The sequence below is a fragment of the Chiloscyllium plagiosum genome, unplaced genomic scaffold (genome assembly GCF_037043375.1).
Source record: "Chiloscyllium plagiosum isolate Xiang-an unplaced genomic scaffold, Cpla_swu_hap1 HiC_scaffold_40, whole genome shotgun sequence".
Taxonomy (NCBI): Eukaryota; Metazoa; Chordata; class Chondrichthyes; order Orectolobiformes; family Hemiscylliidae; genus Chiloscyllium; species Chiloscyllium plagiosum.
In genome coordinates this window covers 18,689,490-18,705,908 of record NW_028270178.1, presented here as the reverse complement: position 1 = coordinate 18,705,908, position 16,419 = coordinate 18,689,490, and the positions used below count along the sequence as shown (strand labels likewise).

At 50.3% G+C, this 16,419-nt stretch overlaps 1 protein-coding gene across 2 annotated transcripts in view; it reads right to left on the bottom strand.

Annotated features, from left to right (window-relative positions):
- LOC122544083 (uncharacterized) overlaps window positions 1-16,419 on the bottom strand; it is a 72,394-nt gene that overhangs the window by 33,640 nt on the left and 22,335 nt on the right. For both annotated transcript variants that reach the window (XR_015753990.1, XM_043683093.2), the window contains exons 3-5: window positions 14,417-14,448; window positions 10,038-10,592; window positions 2,246-2,578 (exon numbers count right to left, since the gene is read on the bottom strand). Coding sequence is in view for 1 of the 2 variants with exons in the window: in XM_043683093.2 (XP_043539028.2) it covers window positions 2,246-2,578; window positions 10,038-10,592; window positions 14,417-14,448 (920 nt within the window). In the remaining variant the exon portion in view is untranslated. The remainder of the gene's footprint in view (window positions 1-2,245; window positions 2,579-10,037; window positions 10,593-14,416; window positions 14,449-16,419) is intronic.

The following is a 16,419-nucleotide window of genomic DNA, read 5'->3' as shown; positions in this document are numbered from 1 at the left end:
GCGGAACTGCAAATAATTTAAAAAAAACACAATTAATGGAATAAAGTTGGCACTTGAGTTGAAGTGTCATGAGCACAACACTTGGGAGATCTGGGATACCATAGCAATCCACGGTGACCACATCAGTACTGTATCCACAAGAAATGACTCAAGAAGCTTCAGTTCAGAGATTTTAAGTTGGAGGCAGAGCTGCACATAATATGTTACATCAGGAAGGGGACAAGTCGCTTGGTCACTGCACTCTAGAAGGACGTTAACACCCTTTTCGGTTAGCATCGTCTCATCTAGTCCCTGATCAAGGTCATGAGGGTGTGACAGGTAGAGGGACCAACAGATTAGGTCTCAGCCCTAGCAGCTGTTCAGCAGCTTGCCCGATGAGCGAGGAGATTGGAATGCGGCGCAGCAGACTGACCGTGGCACCATGGTACAGGAAACAATTTAAGTGGGTTGAATGAAGAGGAACGTGGTGGCGGGAGACAGAGGTGATCGATTGCGCGAATCCATAAAGCTCGATTGCCCGCCAATGCCAGGGTTCATGAATATCTACTCATGGCTGGAGTGGAACTTGTATTGGGAGAGCAAGCATCCAATCATAATGATCCATGCAGGTACCAAAGACAAATGAAAACTTTGCAGCTTCAGCAGCGTGGCAGTGAATTAACAATATTGACAAGCAAAATGAACAGTAATCATCTCCCTGAGGGAGATGGTGATACAATAATGCAGTGTGACTGAACCAGTGTGTGTAAGTCACAAACTAATGTTCCAGGGCCAATCCATGATAGTCATTAATAGAATTACAATTTTTCAGATTCATTTTCATGTGATGAGGGCTTTGCTGGCGAGGCCAAGATTTATTGCCCATTCCTAATTGACCAAGAGCGCAGTTAAGAGATGCCACTGGGACTCCAAGGTGGGATTGGACTCTGACTTCTCACACGTGCTCTTGGCCCGCCATCATCCTCAGCCCATTGCTGTGGGTCTGGAGTCACATGTAGGCTAGACCAGACCAGGCAAGGGTGGGCAGTTCCCTTCCCTAAAGGGCATGATTGAGCCAGATGGGTCTTTCTAACGATTGACAGTGGATTCGTAGTCATCATTAGAATGTTAACACCAGATTGTTTTAATAGGTGAATTAAAATTCCACCATTGGCCATGGCACGATTTGAACGTGGATCCCCAGAAAGTTACCTAGGTCTCTGGATCAACAATCCAGTGATAACAGAACTACGCCATTGCCTCCTCGTTAATTGATAAATCTGGAAATAGAAAGGTAGAACCAGTAATGGTAACGATGAAACCATCAGTGTACAAACTCATGAGTCACTAATGATCTCTGAAGAATCTGCTATCCATACCTGTCTAGCCACGCGACTCCAGAATCTCAGCAATTCTAAACTGCTGAGATTCATAGATTTCTCCATATCCAAAACAACTGCCTGGACAGCGCAAGAAAATGGTGAAGATCAGCCATGATCATACTGCACGGCAGAGTGGGCCCAAAAGGCTGAACTCCTGTTCCCTATTTACAATGAAGCAAATGTCTGCTATTCTGCACACCTCCATGTGAGGGCCCCCACGCTCCGGTCTATTACATACATAAGAGACAGAGCACAGAAAGAGACTCTTTAGTCCAACTGATCCATGCCTTCCAGGTTTTCCAAACTACACCAGTCCCATTTGCCTGCGTTGGCCCATATCCCTCGAAACCTTTCCTATTCACAAATCTGCCCAGATGTCTTGCAAATGTTGTAATTGTACCCGCCTCTACCACTTCCTTTAGCAGCTCAAGCGATATACACACTAACCTCTGTGAAAACATTGCCCTTTCAGGTCTCTTTTAAATCGTTCCCCTCTCACCTTAAAATCTACACCCTCTAGTTTTGAACTCCCCTACCCTCGGAAAGGCAGCTTGGCTATTCATCCTTTCCAGGGCCCTCAAGATTTCATAAACCTCTACAAGGTCATCCCTCAACCTCCTACGCTCCGGTGAAAGAAGTCTCAGCCTCGCCATTTAACTGAAACCCAACAGTCCCGGCAACACCCTTGCCATTTGTTTCTGCACAACCTCTCCAATTTAATAATATCCTTCCAATAGCAGGGTGACCAGAACTGGACACAGGATTCCAAAGGTGGTCTCACCAACATCCCACACAGCGTATCACAGACACACCAACTCCTGAACTCAGTGCTCCGACTGATCAAGGCAAGCATGCCAAATGCTATCTTTTCCAGCTGCACTCACCCGCCAGTGAAATACTCTCATCCTTCTGGTCAGGGTCTGGCACCGACTCGCAAATGAGCTGCATTGTCTCGGTCTCTGCGGCCGGCTGTGTATCAGCAGGATGTTCTCTGGACAGCTCCGCACTGTTGACCACGTGCGTGTGAATTTCTGGGACAGCGTACGCAGATGGTGACGCCTTCTCCCAGTACTGAGACTCCCACTGGGGCTCCAAGGTGGGATCGGACTCTGGCTCCTCACACGTGCTCTTGGCCCGCCATCGTCCTCGGCCCAATTTAGTCTTCATCAAAACCACAGGGGCCGTCTTCAGCACTGGAAGCTCTGGCACAGGTTCTACTGCAATGAGTGAGAGAACGAGACAGGTGGTGAGAGAATAGGAGACGGCAGAGGGTGAGAAGAAAAAAAAACAGAAACAGGGAGACGGAGGGAGAACATGGGGGAACTGAGAGGAAGAGACAGCAGAGAAAGTGGAAGAAAGTGTGAGGGAAAGAATTTGAGAAGAGAAAGATGGAAAATGACAAACCAGAAGAGGGGGTGATCTAAAACACCAAATTGAGAGAGAGAGAGAGAGAGAGAGCACAAGGGGTGGGGGCCGAGTGGGTGGAGCAACAGGGCAAGGGGGGGGGAAGAGAGGGCATGTGGGAGGGAGCGAGACAGAAGAAGAGGGCGCGCGGAATGGAGGGAGAGAGGGAAAGAGGGGGCGCACCAGAGAGGGGGGGGGCGAGCCAGAGAGGGGGGGGGTGAGCCAGAGAGGGGGGGGCGAGCCAGTGAGGGGGGGGGGCGAGCCAGGGGGGGGGGGGGCGAGCCAGAGAGGGGGGGCATGCGCGAGGGGGCGAGCCAAGGGGGGGACACGCGCGAGGGGGCGAGCCAGAGAGGGGGGGCACGCGCGAGGGGGCGAGCCAGAGAGGGGGGGCACGCGCGAGGGGGCGAGCCAGAGAGGGGGGGCACGCGCGAGGGGGCGAGCCAGAGAGGGGGGGCACGCGCGAGGGGGCGAGCCAGAGAGGGGGGGCACGCGCGAGGGGGCGAGCCAGAGAGGGGGGGCACGCGCGAGGGGGCGAGCCAGAGAGGGGGGGCACGCGCGAGGGGGCGAGCCAGAGAGGGGGGGCACGCGCGAGGGGGCGAGCCAGAGAGGGGGGGCACGCGCGAGGGGGCGAGCCAGAGAGGGGGGGCACGCGCGAGGGGGCGAGCCAGAGAGGAGGGAAGCGCGAGGGGGCGAGCCAGAGAGGAGGGAAGCGCGAGGGGGCGAGCCAGAGAGAGGGGGCGAGCCAGAGAGAGGGGGCACGCGCGAAGGGGCGAGCCAGAGAGGGGTGGAGGGTGGGGGGGGGAAGCGCGCGAAGGGGCGAGCCAGAGAGGGGGCCACGCGCGAAGGGGCGAGCCAGAGAGGGGGCCACGCGCGAAGGGGCGAGCCAGAGAAGGGGGGGGCACGCGCGAGGGGGCGAGCCGGGGGGGGGGGGGGGGGGCAAGCGCGAGGGAGCGAGCCAGAGGGGCGGGGGCAAGCGCGAGGGGGCGAGCCAGAGAGAGGGGGGCATGTGCGAGGGGGCGAGGCAGAGAGGTGGGGGAGGGCACGTGCGAGGGGGCGAGCCAGAGGGGGTGGGGGGGGGGGCATGCGAGAGGGGGCGGCACGCGCGAGGGAGAGAGCCAGAGAGGGGGGGGGGGGGGCACGCGCGAGGGGGCGAGCCAGAGAGCGGGGGGCACGCGCGAGGCGGTGAGCCAGAGAGAGGGGGCCACGGGCGAGGGGGCGAGTCAGAGGGGGGGGGGCACGCGCGAGGGGGCGAGTCAGAGGGGGGGGGGCACGCGCGAGGGGGCGAGTCAGAGGGGGGGGGGGCACGCGCGAGGGGGTGAGTCAGAGAGGGGGGGCACGCGCGAAGGGGTGAGCCGGGGGGGGGTGCATGCGTGAGGGGGGCGAGCCAGAGGGGGGGTGGGGGCACGCGCAAGGGGGCGAGCCAGAGGGGGACGCACGAAGGGGTGAGCCAGAGAGGGGGGGCACGCGCGAAGGGGCGAGCAGAGAGGGGGGGGCACGCGCGAGGGGGCAAGCCAGAGAGGGGGGCACGAAGAACGAAGACTGTGAAGACAGTGGAAAGAGAGCAGTCAAACGGGGGCATGGAGGGAGATCGAATGATGAGCAGCAGGAGGAAGACAGCAGAATCTGCTTCACTGAGAGCACGATGATGAGTGAGAACGTGATAGTGGAGTGGGGGAAGGGGAAGAGAGCAGGAAGAGAACGACAGATCAAAAAATAACTTGACTGGGCCTCGCAATGCCTTTCACAACTAATGATGATCTGTAATGTCGGAAACATGCTCAACAAGTTTCCACAAATAGCAACGCGTTAATGGTCTGATACTCTTTTTTCGAATCATAATCCAGGGAGATATATTGCCTCAGATACTGGGGATAATGCTGCTTTTCTTTGAATTAGTGGCAAGTTATCTTATATCCAGCCCAACTGGCAGACCATGCCTCAGCTGACTGACTCAAATGCAGTACATTTCTTAAGTGTCAAAATTCATTTCTATGCTCAAGGTCTGGAGTTGGGATGTGACCACGAAACCACATATTCAGGAGGTGTGTGCGCTGACAACTCATCCGTCCAAACAGAAGGGGAGAGAGAAGGTAGATCGATGGGTAAATTATGCAGCAGTGTGGGTAGCGCAGGAGAGCACAACAGTCAGAAACGGAAGGTATCACAAGGGGAGGAAAGATTGCTAGCCAGGGAGTGGGAGGGGGAAATAGAATGGAGTATTTGACATTGTGAATGAGCAAGAGCATGCCAGAGAGTCCACAGGGAACCACAGAGAACCAGAGTGCAGATAAAGTCAAGGCAAAAGGTGAGATAGAGCAAAGTAAATGGTTAGTTCTTCAGGGTTGGATCGCTTTGCAGCGAGACTTGACTGAGTGGCTGTTTACTGAGCTATAAATTTTGATAAATATTACATCAGCTGTGAAGTGCAGGCACTTGCACTGAACTGCTGACAATGCTGCAATATCTGCCCCGGTACTGCTGTTACCAGCTTCTAAAGGTCCTCAGTGAACATGGAAGCAGTCCAGTGTGCCCTGCATGCTGAACTGCAGTTCACCAGTTCATCATGCGTCACAGAAGACAAACCAACAGAAATTGTACCATCCTCTGGCCATATCACCAAATGCTGGCAGACATTTCAAGTGGCAGACCGAGTTTCTTTTAAGAGAAAGATTTCCATTGTCTCTCGTGTTTTGTTATTGGACCTCTGCACCAGTTCAGGTGGTGATAGAGGTGCACAATCCTTTATCCGAAATTCCAAAATCTTTTTCGTGGAGTGAGAGTGTCATTTTGGTGTGTGAACAGGTGACCCAACTCCACACCCACTTGAAGCACATCACTCATCTGTGACGTGGCAGTGTGGCCCAACACTGACAGGGATCAACTGCGTCTCAGCACTCGTACTACTCACACGTGCATCTGCTGTTAGCTAATAGTTTTTTAATTTCACTGTGAAGATGTCACGTATTCCGAAATTTGAAAAGTTCCGAATTCCAAAAAGGCCCCAAGGACCCTGTAGTGGGAGCGAGGCAAGATATGAACAAACATTCAGAAACAGACGGTGCAGCCATTCACCCTCTTGACTGTAACTTAAAATCTGCATTCTCGCCTCTCCCTTGCAACCCGCCATCCTGTTGCTAATTGAAGTACGTCTACCACTGCCTTCAATATATTCGCCACCTCTTCAGGAAAGCAGCTCCAAAGACTCAAGACCTTCAAAAACATTGCCCATTTAAACAGAAACAAGGCAATATCTGATTTTTAAATAGTGACTCCTCCCTCCAGATCTTCCCAGAAGAGGAAGCATCCATCTACATTGTCAAGAACTCATGATTTTGTAGAATTATAGCATAGAATCCCACAACTGCAGAGGCAGGTCATTCGGCCCATTGAGACCACACTGACCCTCCGAATAGCATCTCATCCCACCCAGACCCAGACCCACTCCACTCCCCTACCCTTTCCCTTTAACTCTCCATTCCCATGGTTAATCCACCTAGCCTATGCACCCCTAGACACGATGGGCAATTTAGCATGGCCAGTTCACTTCACCTGCACATTTTTGGACTGTGGGAGGAAGCCAGAGTACATGGAGGAAACCCACATAGACAGGGAGAACATGTAAACTCCACACAGATACTCACCCAAGGCTGCAAGTTTTGGATACTTCCATCAAGTCACTTCCAATTTTTCCCTAATAAGACAATTCCAGGTATTGGTTTGGTAAACCCGCTCTGAACTGTACATTCACGTTTACATTATTCCTTAATTAAAGGGACTGAAGCTGCACATAGTATTCAGGTTGTGGTCTCAGCAGTGCCCTGTTTCACAAGGAATATCATTCCCACTTCTGCATTCAATTCTCCTGGTTTTCCTAATTACTTACTGTACCTGCACACTACTCTTTTGTAATTTGTATATGAGAACATCCAGATTCCTTTGCATCTTAGGGCTCTGATCTCTCACCATTTAATATGTTTTTTTATTCTTTTTGCCAATTGGACTGTCACATTTTCCCACATTACACTCCATTTGCCACATCCTTGCCCACTCATCTAACACATGTAAAACATTTTAGAGACTTATGCACTCTCCACAACTTACTTTCCAATCTATGTCTCATCAGCATTGGACAAACACCTTCTGCCCCTCATTCTAAATCATTGATACAAATTGTGAGTGCTTGAGATCCAAGAACACATCCCTGTGACACACATTATATCGTTCCCTTTTGTGCTAGCCAGGCTACATTCCATGATAATATCCTCCCCACTAACACTTTTTTTTTAGAACCACAATAACCACTGAACATAGAACAGTACAGCACAGGAACAGACCTCCTGGCCCATCAGGTCTGTGACAACCATGATGGCATTCCAAACTAATCTCAGCTGCCTGCAAATGGTCCATATCCATCTATTCCTTGCCAGTTCATGCTGACCAGATATCTTTAGATTCTCTACAATGCGGAAACAGGCCCTTCGGCCCAACCAGGCCACACAGACCAATTCCGTCTGACTAATGCACCTAACACTACGGGCAATTTACCATGGCCAATTCACCTGCACACCTTTGGACTGTGGGAGCACCCGGAGGAAACACACGCAGACACGGGGAGAATGTGCAAACGCCACACAGACAGTCGCCCGAGGCTGGAATCGAACCTGGGACCTTGGTGCTGTGAGGCAGCAGTGCTAACTACTGAACCTTCCCTTAAATTAACCTAGTCCCATTCGTCAGCATTTGGCCCATACCCTCTAAACCCTTGGTACTCATATACCCATCCAGATGCCTTTTAAGTGTTGTAATTGTACCAGCCTCCACCACTTCCTCTGAAAGCTCATTCCATACTGTACCACCCTCTGTGTGGAAAAAGTTCCCTCCCATGTCCCTTTTACATTTTCCCTTCTCACCCTAACCTATGCCCTCCAGATCTGGACTCCCTCACCCCAGGGAAAAGATCTTGTCTATTTACCTTATCCATGCCCCTCATGGCTTTATAAATCTACACAAGGTCACCCCTACGATACTCCAGGGAAAATCGCCCCAGCCAATTCAGCCTCTCCTTATTGCTCAAAACCTCCAATCCTGGCAACATCCTTGCAAATCTTTATTGAACCCTTTCAAATGTCACAACTTTTGGACGTGCTGGCGTTGAACTGGGGTGGACAATGTTTACAAGTCACCCAACACCAGGTTATTGTCCAACAGGTTTATTTGGAAGCACTCTCCTTCGAAGGGGCAGTATCTCGAAAGCTAGTGCTTCCAAATAAACCTGTTGGACTATAACCTGGTGTTGTGTGATTTTTAACCCAAGTTTCACAACATCCTTCCGATAAGAGGGAGACCAGAATTGTACACAGTACTCCAAGTGGCCTAACTGATGTCCTGTACAGCACAGGAGACCAAATAGCTACTTCAGGGGATCTCTGGGGGGGCAACTGAACAAGCACCATTTACCCAGCTTCCTCCTTTCGAGAGTAAATCCAATTCCTTCTGAATTCCTCAATTCAACTCATCCCTAACAGGTTCAAAACCATTTGCTGCATGACAAAGTTTGCACACGTCCACGGCATCATTTGCCAATGACCATAAAGTCAGTGCCCCCTGATCTTCCATTCTTCTACTAACTGGAATAGTTTCTCCCTTTCTACTCTGTCCAGACCACTAATGATTTCGAAGGCCTCTGTCAAACCTCTTCTTAACTATTTATTCTTGAAGAAGAACAGTCCTAACTCCTCCAATCAATGTGTGACTGAAGTTCTTCACGTCTGAAATAGTTCTTGTGAATCCCTTCGGCACCCTCCCTAAAGCCCAGCCAAGAACTGGATGCAGTACTGCAAACAAAATGAAACTGTTGTTTTATATCAGTTGAGCATAAATTCCTTGCTTTTGGACTGCAGTCAGTAGCAATTGTCAGAACACTTTCAACGGTTTATGCATATATAAGGTGCATCCCCCATTAGAACCTTTACATTGCATCTTGTTTCTTGCAAAATGAATGGCTTTGCAATTCCATGTATTGAATTTAATCTGCCGTTTTTCTTCTTATACAATCAAGCTATCTCCATCCTTCCAAATTTAGACCAGAAGTAGACCATTCAGCCCATTGAGTCTGCTCTGCCATTCAGTGAGATCATGGCTGACGTGACAACCCTCAAACTCCACTTTCTTGCCTTATTCCCTTTACTGGGAGTGGTGAAAGTGTGAGAGTTCGATGACTATCGCTGCTCACTAACATTCAATAGGTAAGGTTATCAGGACTGAACAATTCTGCTATGTATTTTATTTAAAGGAGGTGGCGAACCCGACTTTGAAACTGAATTAACATCGTATTAGGAGATTCCCAAAATTCATGTGACTAATCTTGCTCATTCACAACAGCCAAAATAGCTGCCCGAGCAATGTGTCCCCCTCAGCATCATTCACAAAGAAAAATAGTTAAAATTTAATTAATTATTGGACATGGAAATGAGACAACTCAAAGTTTCTGAAGAGGAGGAAGGCAGGCTGTAAGGACAACCAAAACAAAAACTGTTGGAAAAACTCAGCAGATCTGGAAGCATCTGTGGAGGGAAAGCAGAGTTAACTTTTCGGGTCCAGTGATCACTATTCAGAAATTCTGGCTAACTGACAGAAGGCAGGTAAAGGGGCCATTTTCCAGGGTGAAGCAAACTGATTATGGATTGTTGTGCTGAACCAGGCTTCATGGAGAACAACCCTGCAGTGCTGTAAAAGCAAAATACAGGGACCCCCTTCCCAGAACCTGTCCTGCTCAGACCAGATGTGGGAGAAACCTCAAATCATTGCATTGCAAAAGCCATTGCAGCTTGAAATTTTAAAAAATCTTCTCCCTGGCGGGAGAAATCTTCAAGTAAGTCAGGCCCGCAACCATAACAGATCGAACGTCTGTCTTTAAATGTAGCTCTGATCTGTACTTACTCTGAAGCTTGGTAAGTGTACTTTGAGTTAATAAATTATCACTTTTCCCTTAGCAACTGCATTCGGTAGCTATGCAGTAAACTAACCTTTGATCTTGTGTAAGACAAAAGCTTTGTTGTTGACAATTTTAAAACTGGACTCCTCAAAAGAACTAAAACGGGAGCTAAACAGGGCCAGAGTACCAGCCGTTTGAAAAAAAAAAGCAAGGTGGTGGTGGGAAAGGGATTCCAAACTCTCGAATAAATTGTGATTCGGTCTGCGCTGGGGTCAGTGGGTTTGGGATGGGGGGAGGCGGGAGTGATGGCGATGGGGACAACTGAGCGGGAAACATACTTGGATCAAGTCCATCATCGGGCAGCTCTTCGTCCGAGCACTCGTCCTTACACGGGATCACCTTCCAGCCAGGCCGGGCTCCCCTGCCGCCCGGCCCCTGCTCCTCCAGCTCGCACTCCACAATCCGCAGGGAGGCGACGGAGTGGGACGGGTGGCCCTCGCTGCTCTCTCCTCCTGCCTCCTCAGAGTCCGAGCCATGCGCTGACTCCAGTTCCGGGTTTGGCCCACTGCCTCCCTCCTCCTCCTCCTGGTTATCGGGTGTGGTGGTGGTCGCGGCCAACGTGGGGGATCCTCCAGCCTCGGCGTTTCGCCGCCGGTGCCGTCGTTGCTGCCCTCTCCTTCTCAAGTGGTGTCCCGCCGCTCGCCAGCGGTAGGTATGGCCAGCCTGGCAGGCCCAGACGGCCACGGCAGGGGTGGTGCCGCCGGCCGGCAGGTACCTCAGGCCGGGTGGGTGGGGACAGCCCCGGCAGTGGCTGTGCGCCCAGCCCACCAGCTCCCCCAGGGCCTCGCCGCAGGTATGCAGGTCCAGCCGGCACGCGGGGCCCTCGCCGTTTTCTGCGGAGGAGAACAAGAACTCGAGGTCACCGTGCCGGCACTCTTGGAGGGTGGGGTGGTGGGGGCAGAGCACAACCCCACACATACCGTCCCTCTCTCTCTACCCCCTCCCTCCCAACCACACCACCACCACCAGGCAATGCCTGCTTCCTGAAGTGGGCAGCATCCTGCATTACACCATCAATCCTGGTAAGGCTGCTCTCTCCGGTCACAGATGAAACTCAACGTCCAGAGCCTCGACCAACGGGCTCCACGAGAACCCAGGCAAAACCCAACAAAGGGACCTACCAACGTCCCTCCCTCCCCCGTCCTGCCGTGTAAAGAATACACCCAGTCCTCAAACCATTTGACGTGCTCTTTCTGTTCATATGCAAATCTCAGGGATTCTCTCAGCAAATCTCACTAACTTTATTTGGGACACATCTTAAGACCACAAGCTTTAACTGGACTTACTGCTTGGGCCCCGATCTGGGTGGGTCTGTCAGTTTTCATTTTGCCTGATTATAATGCTCCTGTCAGGCCTCACAACAGGACCGGAGCCCCCTGGGGTGGGGCCTCACGACAGAACAGGAGCCCCAGACATTACGGCAGCTCTGAGTTGCCCTTTACGACATGGCGGGAGCCCTTAGTGGGGCTTCACGACATTCCCGGAGCTCTCAGTGGGGATTTATGACAAGACTGGAAATGAGGTGCTTTCGACATTACGGGACCTCTCAGTGGTTCTGCAGCAATTGCCGCTCCAGCAACACACACACACACACACCTTCCCTACCCAATGGCTGGATCCTTTGGCAGCCAAGCACCCGTTCACCACCCGGAAAACTGACCTGACCCAAGGGCTCCTGCTGTGCACATTATACCCACACTCGCTGTGGGCCCCTGTTGTTGCTATCCCACCCCGAATACTCCACACATTCTCCCTCCTGCCCCACTTTGTTTCCACGCTATTCTGCTGTGTACCCCACGTCAGGTGGGTTTCCTGACCCAGGACTCTTCCCCTGTGACTGTTGCTCCAGCTACACACACTTCAGTTCCTGGAAACAATGCTTTACCATGAGAGCTCCAGCGCCCGAACTGATTCACCTGGCAGTGATGAGCAGATTTTCCCAGCTCTGGGAAACTTGCTTCAAGTTGGTTACTCAATTTTCCCAGCTCTGCCCAGCTATGGACTACAATTAAGGGTAGAAGGAACGCCAGGCTGACCCAGGGCACACGAGTCCAGTATTCAGGCCACTGACCCTTTCCAGTGGTGGGAAGACTCCGGGATTGCCCTCAAGCTCCAGGATTGATGGTATTGCACCAAGTCACACATGGCATCTCGCGTTGGTAGCGAGCAGATACCCAGAGACCCACTCCCTCTGTCCCTCCCGAGGAACGAAAGTGAATCGGGGAGCTCTGCCAGACTCATGTCACAGAACTGCCACGCTCCTTGATTCTGGAACCTGGCTCAGGCTTGAGAGTGCAGAGAATGGACACAGAAGCAATATTGCTTATGTTTCCTGTGTGGGGACAGAGATGGAAGACGTGGGGAACTAGCAGAAGGCTGGTAAAAGGAATTACGACACATGATAGAGAATGGGGGGGCAGTGCTGTGTTACAAAATACCAAGCACCAATTTAAACAAAAAAAAAAGGGCTGGGCACAAAGAATCACCCTCCCATTTCCAAACGTCCCAGCGAAACTTTAAATAAAGCAAGGTGAATAAAATGCTCAGGTATTTATACAAAGCAAAATTGAGACTGAACCGGGTTCCATTCTCCAGCACTACCATCCATCACCTCTAAAGGACAACTGAAGCTGTATTGAAGTGTGCGCAGGTCGGGTGCAGACACCAGATTCCTGATCTGGGTCCACGGTGAGGAGCCCTGAGCCTCCCGTCCCCACCCCGCACCCCCACCCAACCAACATCCTGAGCTCGAGAGCCCACGCACACTTGAGCCAGATTCAAGCTGTCCTTGAACGAGCACAATGACCAACGACTGCAAAACACAAGACTGAACACAACACCAACCAGTGCCCGCAGGATGGCACTCTCTAGCAGAGTGGGTGTGCCAGCCGGCGGTGACAATGTCAACAGCAGGATGAGGTGAACGAGCGATGGATGGGGGTTGGAAGACGAGCTCTCAGGGCCTCAACACCAGAGCCAACTGATAGCAGCCATAAAGGACAAAATATTCCCCACCACTGACATCCTCCACCACACCACCTCCCCCCCCCCCAACCAAAAACACTGGCAGCAAGAGGCTGGGCCACACAGGTCTTATGGAAATTGCCTGACACTACCCTCCCCGCAGAAACTCACTCTCCACTATGCCTGTCAGTCACCTCCACATCTGCAAATCTCATCAACCCATCACTATGTTCCCAAAGGTCAACTGCATTTAGGCCCTAAGGAATTGGAGTTGAACATGCAGAAGAAATTGAGAGCTGAGAGGTGAAAATGGTTTAAGAGCAGCACTGGCTTTCAGGTGTATCGGCTGCTCAGTGCTTGGGCTGATGCCACGAAAGACATATCAATTAAGCCCCGAATGCTGCCCCTCTATTCTGGCCGTGTATTTTTCTCTTGAATATTCATCCAAGTCCCTCTAGAAAAGGGACTCCAGTCTGCTTCATGTAGCCTTTAAAGTGCGCAATTCAACTCACTAGTTGGATTGTTAACTTAAATAGCCATCTCCCTGTCACTTATTATTCTCGTCAATGGCCTTCCATCTGCATCCCCTCTCCTGATGGTGGAAATAGCTTCTCCCTATTGACTCATTGAGAGCCCCCCAACATTGACAATGTCCAGAATCCAAGGCGAAGAACTCAGCTTCTCCAGTCTCTCCCAATAATTGAAACACACCCCTTCACCCCAATTCTGGTTCCGTTCTTCGAATTCTTTTGCCAGGGTTTTGATGTTGCGTCTCTCAAGTCCCAGGTCAAGAAGGATGATGTGAGAGCTATCCAATGACTTATATTGGCTTAGGGCAGCTTCCTTCTCCTTGCGCTCCACGTCCAAGACTCTGCTCATCTTACCCGCACAGCTTCTTCAACTCTACGTCCTTTGATGGGAATTGGGTTCCAATTGGCGACGCTGCTAGTTCTTAAATGCTCGAGAAGACGAACGCGAGCCACCATCGGGAACGCAATGACCCGCCAGGTCATTTCTGAGGCCAGGCAACAGTCAACCATGGGTCTGGAGTCTCATGCAGGCAAGATCAGGGAAGGAAAGATGTCTCAGCGTTAGCTACCCAAAATTTTTTTTTTAAAATGATAAGGGCTTTCTTACCACGAGCTGCCACAGCGGTGACCCTGGGGCCTGTGGACTGTCCAATTCAGCAGCTTTGCCATGGCACTACCATGTCTCTGCTCAGCCTGCCTTTTACCTTTAATGATTAGTATATGAGAGCCCTCCGAGTTCTCTGTCCCTCTCTCCCCCACCACTGTCTTTTACTTTTTACTGTTTAGGTTAAGTTGCCTTATCTTCTTGCACATTCCAAATCACATTGCGCGCACTCACACTGGCAGTGCTGGCCGACGCGGTCTCGGAGCTCAAATGATGGAACAATTCCACACAAATCTTACAGATCGGTGCAACTTACTGGAGCACCTTCCAACACATCCCTCTCTCTACAGCAGTTTGGGGGCTTTATGTAGCTCTGCCAGGTTCAGCACGACAAGCCAAATTAAATGCCCAATTGGACCTGCTCCTCTAACACGACATTAAGATGACAAGGGGTTGCAGCCTGGGAGCTCTGCAAACAATGTATAAACTGACACCAACATCCCGTGATTGCAGGAGCTGGCGGGTAAGGGGTAATGAATGGAACATGAAATCCGCTTACCTCTGTGAGCAGTACCAAATCGCTGCAGATCTCTGTAACAAGAACAAAGAACAAAGGAGTGACAGCTGGTGGGGCAACCATCGGGCATCATTCACAACAAAAGGAGAAAAAGAAACATGGCAGGATGTTGGAAACCCGAAATGAACAACAACAAAATGCTGGAAATAATCAGATCAGGCAGGGCATCTGTGGCAGGATTACAGAGGAGAAGAGAAAGTAACATGGAAACAGACAGAGAGAGAGAGAGAGAGAGAGAGAGAGAGAAAGAGAGGAGAGAGAGAGAAAAAGGGGAGGGAGAGGGAGAGAGGAGGGAGAGGGAGAGAGAAAGGAGAGGGAGAGGGAGAGGAGAGAAAGAGAAAGCAGAGAGAGAAAGAAAGAACGAAAAGAAAGAAAAAAGTTGGGGGGGAGAAGAGAGAAAGAGAAAGAGAGAGATAGAGAGATGGACAAAGAGAGAAAGGGAGAAAGAAAGAGAAACAGAGTTCACGTTTCCAGTCAATAGCCTAACAAGTTCTGATGAAAGGTTACTAACCTGAAACGTTAACTTGGTTTCTCTCTCCATTGAAGCTGCCAGACCTGCTGACTATTTCCAGCATTTTCTGTGACAATAAATAACTTGCATTTACATAGCGCCCTTTGACATTTTAAAAAAAACGCCTCAAGGCGCTTCACAATGCAAAGTTTTGCTAAAAACATTTCGATATTGAGCCATAGCAGCAAAAATGAATTCAGACAAAAGAAAAGCTTCAAAGCAATAAGTGTTAAGACACACAACGAGAAGATAAAGGGATTCTGTTTATTGTTTTACCACCCGTCATCATTCGACACCTCCACAATCTGTCTGTCTTGCTTTTTCCATCCCACAGCTCTGCATTTATTCTCTCTTGGATATATCTAACTGCACTTGAGACTTGATATTGAATTTACTGCCACTATTTATCCACAAAGCCCATTTCAAATCACAACAACTTAAGTGACAAAGACAACTCTCCTCCTATAATTCTGTTACTGAGCTTCAATCACTGATGGAACAAGTCACTTTCTATCTGCTTTTTTTCAAAATACATGCTCCATCATTTTGAGCACGTTGAAGAGATTTCACAAATTTCTGTATTCTCTCAGGGAATTTTAAAAGTTGGGAGCACAAGTGGCAGTAGTAGAAACTAACTCTACAAGTCCTAAAATAAATGCTGCCTTCTAATAAGATTACCACTGGACTGCAAATTTGGATCCACCTGATCCCTTTACCATCTTAAGTTTAAAAATCTATAAACTGGGAAGCTCTTTCCACCACCTCTGCATCAGGAGACTAATGCTCAAGTCCCTCCTGCTCCAGAGGTGTTTTATAACATCTCTCATGAAGCTGATGGGAAATATATGTTTAAAAACCTCGATAAATGCCAGAGAAGTGAGCACTAAAAGTTTTCTGTGGTGAAGAATTCCAATGATTCACCAACTTTTAAGTGATGCAGTTCCTACTAATCTTTGAGACAATGAGAACTGCAGATGTTGGAGAGTCAGAGCGGATTAACAGTGGAGCTGGAAAAAGCACAACAGGTCAAGCAGCATCAGAGGAGAAGGCGAATTGATGTTTCAGGTCAGAACCTTCTCCTCTAATGCTGCTTCACTTGCTGTGCTTTTCCCAGCTCCACTCGACTCATCTTTGCCCTATCAGGCACATCCCGTTTCCCATATTTCTCACTGCAGTCCAAGGAACACGCCTCTCGGCATCTATGTTGTGAAAACTCTCTCTGCTTCACTGGGATCAACCAGTGCATTGTCACCTCTCAGAGCTGCAACATCTCACCGCTCGCACTACTGAAGTGAAGCCCTCTGCACGCTTTGAGGCAGAACCGATGACTTGCAAGGGTTTAGTGTCATCCTTGGTTTGCTGTGAGGTATGGACGATCCTACTGGATGACCCCCCACCATACTTGGCTTGCTGCCCTTCAATACACATGCAGAGAAATCACTGCTCCCGGAGCCATCTTAGAGTCCTATCTTTC